We start from the raw sequence: 10084 nt of genomic DNA on the forward strand, positions 1-10084 counted from the left end.
TATCCAAATGTGTTTGTTTTAATTTTTTTAAAAGTTATTACTTATTACAATAAAAAATTGAATAAAAGACTACTTTTAAATAATACTTACTGTTGAACAGTTGAACTGAACTCGAATTAGGGGAAAGCACAAAACGACAAAACGTTCACTAACGCCGTGACAAACAGGAGGGAAATCAAATTTTCGTTTTAAAATTGTAAACGCACGTCTATTTACCGCAAAAAATTTCCACATTGGTCTCTCGGTTTCATGCGCGGCCCAAACACAACACTCGCAGTCTCGCACTCCGCCCTGCCAGAAACCGATACGACATCGCTCTCCGCTCAATCTCGTCGTTTTGGCTTTCCCCTCCGAAATCCTCTCATCGTCGGAGACGCGAGACCTTCAACGGTACACCATATTCTCCTTCTTCATTTCCCTTCCTCTTTTCTTTTATATTTTGTTTTCATCCGATTCCATTCAGCTCTAGTTACGAATTTGTGCATTCAGGATCACTTGATATTTTGCTCGTTCTTTGATTGTACGAGTTCTGATTTCCTCAAATCTAATTGAAATTCTTGCATTCTTACCAAATCTACAGTCTCTTCGATGCATTTTGGTCGGTGAAGCAGTTGCAGTGGCGCCGGCGGTGGAGTTTCTCTGAAATAAGGGATGGCAAAAGTGGCTACGGCGAGTTCTGTGCCTCCTAGCTCACTTGGAATTGGCTCTGTGCCTTTAAAAGCTGGATCCATGGCTAAAAGAAAGACACCGTCTGAACTTAGGGTAAGTTCCTTCCCAATAACCTCCTCCTCAGCTTACTTTCTGTGCACCTGGATTCTGCATCTCTATTCAAGAGTTCAATAGTGTGATTATAGTAACCTACAATTGAAACCAGATTGTATCCTAATGTTGCCAGTTAGAAATAGTTGGTTATTGTCTAGTTGAACTCACTGCTAAGAGTTATCACTTAGCAGCTATGACAGCTGCTCGGGTTTGATTGTTATAGCAGCTAGTTAGAGTTATCTTCAAACTAAGATGTTAGTTATGCTTATGCTTGTGACTGAAATAGTCTAAGGGTATAAAATATTTGTTATTTTCATATTACTCTAGTTTATTCTGCTATTCTAACACTGCGCAACCGTGTATAGCTGTAGAATAGTTTAAAGTTTCCTAGAATAATTACTTTTCATACCGACAACTAGCATGGAAATGTCTGCGGAGGAAAAAATTCTCACATATATAGATGCATGACAGGGGGAGCAGTTAAAGAGGGCAAGTGTTGTGGATCATACTGATGAATCTTCACAACCCTCCGCAAATTTGACTAAGTAATATTCTTCCACTTATTCTCCTCCTTTCACTATATTCTTCCATAATCTGCTAAGAACTTGCCTTATTTATATTTGCAGCACTGCTGGGGTTGAAAAAAGGCCTAAAAGACTGGGATTGACAGGGGCCCCAAGATATGTGGAGACACGAGTTGATGGAGTATTTCCTGCCAAAAAGTCCAGGTTTAGGGTTGTCTCTGGAAAGGACAATGCAAAGGTTAATAGATTTCCCAAATTAAGATTTATTATGTTATTGTTCCCTGGCTGTTGATGTTGTTGACACTTAACAAAGTAAGCTTGTTTCTGTGTTCAGGAAAGTCCATCTTTGGAGCAAACCAACAACCTGAATAATATTGCAGCTTTTTCTGCATCAGATACCAAGAGACAACAGGGAATTTCATGGTTTGCTTTATGCTTTATGCTTTTTCTTTATCTCCTGCCTGCGGTCAATTTTCCTCCTTTTACTCTATTTCTAATTGTTGTCAGTTTGGAGAATTCTGTTGCTTCGCAAACTTCGCAAGCAAATGAGAAGTGCAGTCAAGGGAAGTTTCTTAATGTTGCCGAGCTTTCATCAGCCGCTGACAGATCTTCTGGCTCTGCAGCAACTATTGACATGGTATATAATGGCAGATGTTGGATGTTTACTTATATTTCAGATCCTGTAGGCTATATCTTAGCTAAGGCTTCACTTTTTTCTTTTCCCCAACAGGGCAAAGCATTAAAAGGACTAGCTGCATTTGAACCTCAGGCATCGAGTGGTTTAGCTGCTAATTCTTCTGAAAAATGTGGTGATCTGTCATCAAACTTCACTGGAAATTTTGTGTCAGAATGCCAAGTACCTGGCCAAAAGGCTCCTCTGGATCTTACTCTAAAAACCAGTATTCGGGTAGTATCCTCTTCTTCAGTGAATTGGTGAGTGCTTAGGATGCACTGGAGTGGAGTGAATAAAAATGATCTTAGACTGGGATTCATGGTTTCAATATTTGGGTCCATAATTACCTGCTTGCTTCAGTTTCAAGTTTCAACCATCATCTATATCCTTTTTTTGTCTTTTTGATTTGGCTATTGTGGCTTTCTAATTTCAGGATACATAGGTCAGCTGTATGCGGTACAATGCCTTTCTTCCAACATTGTTTCTCCACTAATCAAAACATGACAGGTTCCCAGGGCTTTAAAGGTTTACATTCCTGGATGTATCCTCAATCTGTTCTACCACCGTCTCTCATATCAGCCTTGAGCTCATCAACTGCAGATGGAGGTGAACAAGCATCTTTAAACTTATCCCATTTCATGCCTCTTCTTTGTCTTATTCCTTTTCAATTTCCCTTACGTCTCTTTTTTTCCTCATCTTCTCTCCTCTCTTTTCTTGTCAATAGAATTGGACTTCTTAAGTAAACGGCAATCAGCTTGGGAAGAGTCCTTCCGAGATCTCTATTACATGCTTCGAAAAAACATATGTGGCCTTTTTTATGGTAATTAAACATAACTATATCTCTTTGTAGTCTGATGGTGCTTGAATCGAAATTTGTTTATAGTTATGCAATACCATTTTCATTGCTGTTTATCTTCTGAATTCTCTTTTCAGTGTCCATTCTTTTGAAAATGTATTATGTAATCCAAATTGTTTCTGCATTATGATCAATTAACATGATAAAAACTTGCGTCCTTCTACTGATGTAGCTTACTATCTTCCTATGGTTAACTAATGCATAGACTTGAAAGTTTGCCACACTCTGAACTATTCTGATTCATTAAGCATTTTACTTATTTCTTTAAGAACCTTAACATATATCTATATTCATATAGGAATACTGCATGAAACTTTCTCAAGTATTTTTTTCTTGCTTTCTAGTTTGCACTTCCCAGTTTGTGGTGATGTTTATTGGTGGCGATGGCTCGGGTAGCTCCAAATACTCGTGCAATGCATATATGTCTCAGTCAACCAGAGGTTTAAGATCATTGTTGAAAGAGCATGTAAGTTGTACCCATATTATGTACAGTTATTCAGACACACTGATCTCGATTCAACATGGCTGTTTGTTTTTTGAATAGATCATGGGTTGGAAAATAATTGGGGATATTCTAAAACTAAAATTTATTATGAGGCATCTTAGAAAAAAAAAAAAAAAAAAACCTCATGAATTATGCACTTAGTATGCAATACTGCTTTAACTACGTATATTCTCAATTTCACATTTTTCTTTGCTTAGCAATATAGTTCTCTTATTTTCTGGCCCTTAGTGCCTTTTTGGGTCCATAGTTTGACTGAAGCATCCAAGGTTAATCCTGAGTTATGCAGTTTATCTAAAACTACTTAAAACTTTAGGTATTCTTTGTGCTACCAGAGCTTGCTTTTTATCCAAAGGGTTGTTTTAGTAGCTTATTGTACTAGAATTTCCAATTACTATTTATTTTGGTGAATAACCATTATACTTATGGCAACTAGGATGTTTGTTTCTCGATGCCTCTTTGCCGTTCGAAAGTGGAACAAGCTAGTACTGAAGATTTGGTTGAGCTCTCGGAGATAGAGAAGCAAAATCTGGGGCAGGTTTGTATCTATATGCTATTTGTATATAATTTGTCTGTCATTGAACTTGAACGATTTCCTGACATATTGAGTTTATCTCTGCGATTTATGGATAACTTTATACTCATCAATTATTACTGATAGTGTAACAGTACAGTCTCTCAATGGTTCCTAGTTTGTATTTGTCGCAATTAGTCTTGACCTACTTCTGGGTTATTCACTGGTGTAGTTTATTTGAAATAATGCAGACACGACGATTAAGATCGTTCTCTGATGTTGATAACAGCCCAGAATCTTTGCTGGTTTTCAGTGGCAACAATGATGTACATGGTTTATATGACCTTTTACTAAATTACAGGTCAATAATCAATGGGTTCACTTGTTAGATTTCCAGTTCCCGGCATATTTCATTTTTAATATGTTGCTGACTTGAATTGTCTGCACACTGCAGACCTCTCTTGACTTCACTGTCTGCTATGGATGTACCTGTCTTGTGCTCTTCTGTGCCCTTCCAAAACGCTGCTTTGTCCTCCCCTGATGTATGTCATAATTCCGTTTGTTTCAATCAGCAATAGTTGCTTTTATTTTGTTAGCTGTGAAATAACACTTGTTGGAATCGTTACACTTCTGATTTGCAGATCAAATGTATGGAGATGAGAAGAGCTGAACACATTGCTGCTTCTTATAATGGATCTGATTGGAGAGATGGTGATGGTGAGCCTGCACAAGGATCACCAGATGGTCTTAGTTGCAGCCTTGAAATCAGCGACACGTTCCTTCCACCATGGATTATTTGTGGTATATGTGCATTGCTTAGTTCTGAAGGAGGAAGATTTGAGGCTAGGTATGGGTAGCCTTGATAGTACTTGTTATATGGTATCTAATGATTAACCAGTTGCATCATGCATTGCTATTTTAAACAGAAATAATGTCTTGTTTTATCTTGTGTCGTACAGTTTTGTGACGGAACCTAGTTCAATTGGCTTGAATGTTGCTCTTAAATCAATTTGTGAGAAGTTGAAATCTGAAGATGTCAGTAGTGAAAGTATGCAAAACCGCAGTAAGATACTCGGCATCCCAGAAGCTGCGGTCACTTCTTCCTTGTGGTCAAGTTCATTAAAAGGCTTAAAGTACTGTGATGGTTCTTATACAGCTTCTCTATCCCCTGTATGATCCTCAAGAAGGAACTCATCATCATATTGATTGTTAATTTATATTGATTACCTTAACTTCCAGAAAATGAAAAACAGTAGGAATTTTGTAGTCTTTTCCAGTTTGGAGGAGCATATTTCGGACCAAGAACTGTAATATCAAAGTTAATTGTGAAATCTAGCAGTTCGTTTGTCAATCACCTCATTGAAGGGGAGATGAATCAATGACTTCATTATATCTTTAAGCCTAGTCACTTGGACATGGAATTTGCCATTTGGACATGTAATATCTTTTGTTCTGATCACAACATATTTTATCTTTAAGACTACTTAATTTTCTCTTGTTCTATAATAAATTCAAACTACTAAATGTATTTAGGACTATGATAGTCATTAACCTGTAGTTTTTTAAGTGAGTTCACGAACATTTTTCATATGAAACCAGTTATATAGTTCATCACCAGTAATCCATACAAGAACACGTGCCTTCTTTAAAGTGATGGAATCGGTTTCGATCTCTCACAATCAACTCTACTTGGAAAACCTTTGAAATCAACTTTGTAGCAGTGTGACAATCTTCACAAACCCGCAAGTTCTTCACAATCCGAATTGGTGAAGGAGGTCGAATCTTCATAATTCCATATGCAATTGCCAGCTTCTCACTATGCCTGTCAAGTGCATCTTCCTTTTCTTCCTCATCTATGTCAAACAAAGCTTCATCAGTATTTCCAATGTATCCTGCCAGCCTTATTTTTTGCAGTATATCTTCCCACATTCTCTCTATTTTCTCAATTTCTGGGTGTGATTTATCTCCAATTGTAAATTCATGAACTTTTCCATCTACCTCAATGAGACTATACCCAGGAGGCTTTCTTACTCCTTTTTCCTTCATGAGTTCTCTCATAATGGTAACATCTCTCCACTTGTTTGTGCGAGCATATATGTTTGAAAGCAGCACATAGTAACCACTGTGTTCTGGTTGCATCTCTATCAAAATCTTTCCAACTCTCTCCCCAACCTCTGCATTTCTGTGAATCCGGCAAGCTCCTAGCAATGCTCCCCATATCGGAGCATTCGGCTTTATGGGCATTTCAAGAACAAATTTCTCTGCCTCCGCCAACTTCCCTGCACGGCCAAGTAGGTCAACCATACATCCATAATGCTCCAATCTTGGCTCAATTCCATGATCATGTTTCATGCTCTCAAATATTTCTAGGCCCCTATCTACCAATCCTCCATGGCTGCAAGCTGTCAACACCGCCGTAAATGTAACGTCCCACGGAACTAGCCCGGATTTCACCATTTCCGAAAAATACCAAAGCGCTTTCTCTGCATGGCCGTGCATGGCTAGTCCAGCAATCAAAGCTGTCCAACAAAGTGTGTCCTTCTCGGCCAACTGCTCAAAAACCCGAATAGCTTTCGCAATGTTTCCACATCTCGCATACATGTCAACAAGAGCTGTCCCAAGAATCAGATTCAAAGACAAGCCATTCATAACCACATACTCATGAGCTTCCTTCCCCATAGCAAGAGCACCCAGATGAGCACAAGCGGATATCACCCCCACCATGACAGGCTCATTAGCCATCACCCCTTCACTCCGAAGAACATGAAACAGCTCAACAGCCTTATCATACCTATTGTTTCGGGCATACCCACTAATCATAGTGCTCCAAGTCACCAAATTTCTCTCCGGCATTATATCAAACAGTTCGCGTGCAGAGTCAACATCCCCCCCTTTATGGTACCCAGCAATCATGGAAGTCCAAGACACCACATCAAACCCAGAAATCTCTTCAAAAACGCATCTTGCAGACTTTGAATCTTCAACAGTGGCATACATATGAACGAGGGAGTTCTGGGCATAGCAATCGCGTTCAAATCCATGCTTTATGATTTGACCATGTGCTTGCGTGCCCATAATAGCATTCTCAAGTTGAGCACAAGCCTTAACCAGAAACGGGTAAGTGATGTTATCAGGCAAGAGACCAATGCGCTGCGATTGGATGTAATAGCGAAAGGAAGCAGCGGGGTCATCGCTGGTGGAACAACCTCGTATGAGGGCGTTCAAGATGAATAGGTTTGGGTTTTCGATTTGGGGGAATAGCCTTATGGCGTAGTGGAGAAGGTTCTTGTTGGAGTCTGTGCAGAGAGCGATGAGGCGACTGACGGCAAAGACGTCGAAGAAGAAGTGGGTTCGGAGCATGTGGGCGTGGATAATTGTGAGGTCGATCAGGTTGCTGCATGATTCCAAAAGCACCAGCTTTGGATTCTTCAGCCTCAGCGTTTTCAGAACCGAGTTTGAAGCAAACGCCATTTTCCCACCCTCTCATGTTCTCGATTTGGTGGAGACAATCATAATGCAATGCATCTAAACTATAATTTTCAGGAAACTAGCATTGTTACCCAAGTTTAGAATGTCGTTAAATCTGTCCATACAAAATTAAATTTGTTTAGCATTTTAAATTTTCATAGATAAAAATAATAATTTACTATACAAAATTTTATGCCTTCATGCAGAAAGCATGACAAATTTGGAGCTTTCTTCCTTTCCTTATTATTACTGGATGTGTATTTGCTACAATATCTACCCTGTTATCAGACAAGTTTCATAAATCAAAGTTTGAATTTTTTTTTTCCATTTCTAAAATTTGAACTTAAAACCTTGATAAGGAACAAACTTGCTGGGTTGTGAAGACCCCCTACTCACTTCAAGTACCTCAGGAAAAAGAAGTTGGGTTCATAATGACAATTAATTCATGGTTCATCCTCCATCAATATATGGATAGAGGAATCCATGTTTTTTTCAGCTTTGATACTCAATTAGTACAACAGGTAGCCAAAATGGAAGGTTGCCAAGACAATGTAGCACCTAAAACAATTGAAAGAGTACAATCAATGAAAAACCGATCATAATGTCAAAATTGATCGTCGGAATTCAGCAAAATGTATCTCTCTAGAAAGAGAACTTGAAAGCTCCGGCATTGGAATCTGAGACAGAATCCCAGAATGAGAGTTTCTTCTGCTGGATCTTTTTCTCTGCTTCTTTTCTGGCCAGTTCATCCATTTCTCCAGGAAAAGAAGCCTCAATAGCATTCTTAAACTTATCATACAAATTCACACGATCCCTTGTTCCAGACACCAGTGTGCTAGCATTTGGCCTATTAAGAAAATCTAGCACATTTAACAAATTTCTCCTGCAAAAACATTCAATCAACATTTGTGATTGGAATTGGATTATCCAAGGCGCATGCAAAATACAAAGCTAGCCCAAATTTCAAATGGTACATATTCAATTCATAAGTGATTTAGTAATAATATATTACATATAGTACAAGCAAGCTGTTGTTAATAGGATTTGTATTTTCAAGAATAAATCATGCAAGTTACAATCAGCCAATCACATACCTCTATAAAAGTTCAATTAGTACTTTGTTTATCATAGTTCTGAAACCTCCCGAAAGCAATAAAAAATTAAAAAGCTTACCTACTAACATAATTTTGGGTTATGGCAATGGACTCCTCCAGGTTGATCACCAAATGCCACCATCCATTAGGTACGAAGATAACCTCTCCAGCTTTGCATACACACTCAACAGGTTTCTTTTTCCAATTCTTTGTTGCACCGTAGAAGTTCATGAACCACTCAATTATCGAAACTGGCGATGCAACCTCTGCACCATCAGGACTAGGATGAACGCCTGGCGGGATAACATCAGGAGGAAATAGTATCCATTTCTTTGATCCCTTGATCACTGCATTCCAAGCTGAAGTTGAATTCGGATCAACATGAAAAGATGATCCGGACCCGGCAGGACCAATAATGATCCACCTGTAGTCAGGTCTCTCGCTGCCTAATACACCAAACAAATCCTCTCGAAAATACACTGGGACTTCATATTCAGAACCTAATTTCGGAACTTTTTCAGCAAATTTCGGATCAAACAAATACAATGGCCTTTCTTCTCTAACTTGATCTGAGTAGCGAAAATAGTCTCCAAGCTTCATCTCAACTGGCCCAACTGCAAACTTAACATCACCAGACAACTGCATCAAATAATCTCTATCCCAATTCTCCAGTGCATCCCAATTATCAATACACCCTTCCAACAACACCGGTTTATTAGGCTCCTCGAAATTCAACACAAACTCTTCAACTGAAATGCCCCTCTTCCTAACAATATTATCCCTCTCCAACCACTCAGGTTTCATTTCAAGATTAGCACAGAGCCAACTCTGAAAGAGATAATCAGAATAAAAGTCTCTAACTTTAAAGCTTTTAAGTGCGTTACTTGATATATCAAATGAAGGGTAGGAAGCAGCAACATAAGTTGATTTCCAAGCCCCATTGAACTGAAACCCACCATTGAGATTCTCCAACACAAGGTTCCTCCAAAGAGGTTCGTGGTTTGTGAAAACATAAAAGGACTTACTCACAGTGGACAAAACCCCCAAATTAGTACTATCCAAGAACCCTAGAATCTCAAGAACAAGCTCGTCAGAAAGGGTATGAAGGTTACCTAAGCCTGTGTCTCTGGAGTTGATGGAACCTGGGTTGAGGTAGAGGTTCCCCAAGGGTTGAACGCCATGTGTGAGTAATGGGGCAGAGCTTTTGAGCTTGAAACCTTCTTCAGCGTTCTCTTCTCCTTCTTCATCTTCTTCTTCATGGGGAGAAGGCAAGTCTTTGGGAATGGAAATGGCGTTCTGGTTTCTAAGATTGAATCTTTTTCTGTTCCTGTGTTTGTTAGTGCTAGTTTTGGTTTTCTTTGAGGAGTTTCTGATGCGAGACAACAAGTTCGTCATCTTCAAGCTCCCTTTCATGGTTTCAATTGTTGCCGCCACCCTCTCTCTGCAGCGACGGCGTAGGGTACGAAAGCCCAAAGTCCTAAACCCAAAGAAACGCGTTTCTTCTCTCTACAAAATAGAAACGTTTCGAAAACCCGTTTCTCTATAGAAATTCGCGTAAGGCCTTTTGTTTTTTTAATTTTAACTCAAGTAACATTTTTTTTTGTTCTTATTTCTAATTTTACTTCTTTTTTTTGTTACCCCTTTTTGTTTTAGAAAAAGAAATTGCAGAAGATTTTTAAAAGTGGATTTTT

The 10084-nt window shown here is 38.9% G+C and overlaps 3 protein-coding genes across 5 annotated transcripts; 1 reads left to right on the forward strand and 2 right to left on the reverse strand.

The window, feature by feature from the left end:
• LOC107605523 (protein downstream neighbor of Son) lies at nucleotides 218-5319 on the forward strand. Of its 3 annotated transcripts, none has more exons than XM_016307422.2 (15): nucleotides 218-390; nucleotides 581-762; nucleotides 1234-1307; nucleotides 1389-1524; nucleotides 1621-1709; nucleotides 1794-1923; nucleotides 2017-2219; nucleotides 2393-2565; nucleotides 2684-2779; nucleotides 3160-3281; nucleotides 3754-3855; nucleotides 4083-4192; nucleotides 4286-4373; nucleotides 4473-4678; nucleotides 4791-5319. In XM_016307422.2, the coding sequence occupies exons 2-15, from the start codon at nucleotides 652-654 to the stop codon at nucleotides 5005-5007; spliced, it is 1857 nt and encodes a 618-aa protein (XP_016162908.1). In that variant the 5' UTR covers nucleotides 218-390; nucleotides 581-651; the 3' UTR covers nucleotides 5008-5319. The 3 variants fall into 3 exon arrangements, with proteins under 3 accessions (XP_016162908.1, XP_016162909.1, XP_016162910.1); XM_016307423.2 differs by having other exon boundaries at nucleotides 609-762; XM_016307424.2 differs by having other exon boundaries at nucleotides 612-762.
• Nucleotides 5400-7475, reverse strand: LOC107605522 (pentatricopeptide repeat-containing protein At5g06540). Its single transcript, XM_016307421.2, has one exon. The coding sequence runs from the start codon at nucleotides 7300-7302 to the stop codon at nucleotides 5443-5445; it is 1860 nt and encodes a 619-aa protein (XP_016162907.1). The 5' UTR covers nucleotides 7303-7475; the 3' UTR covers nucleotides 5400-5442.
• Nucleotides 7655-9902, reverse strand: LOC107605524 (F-box protein At5g06550). The gene is made up of 2 exons (XM_016307425.2): nucleotides 8473-9902; nucleotides 7655-8182 (listed from the first exon to the last, which is right to left on the reverse strand). Exons 1-2 carry the CDS (start codon nucleotides 9804-9806, stop codon nucleotides 7942-7944), a joined length of 1575 nt encoding a protein of 524 aa, XP_016162911.1. The 5' UTR covers nucleotides 9807-9902; the 3' UTR covers nucleotides 7655-7941.

This window comes from Arachis ipaensis, chromosome B06, assembly GCF_000816755.2.
Source record: "Arachis ipaensis cultivar K30076 chromosome B06, Araip1.1, whole genome shotgun sequence".
In the NCBI taxonomy this organism is placed as follows: Eukaryota; Viridiplantae; Streptophyta; class Magnoliopsida; order Fabales; family Fabaceae; genus Arachis; species Arachis ipaensis.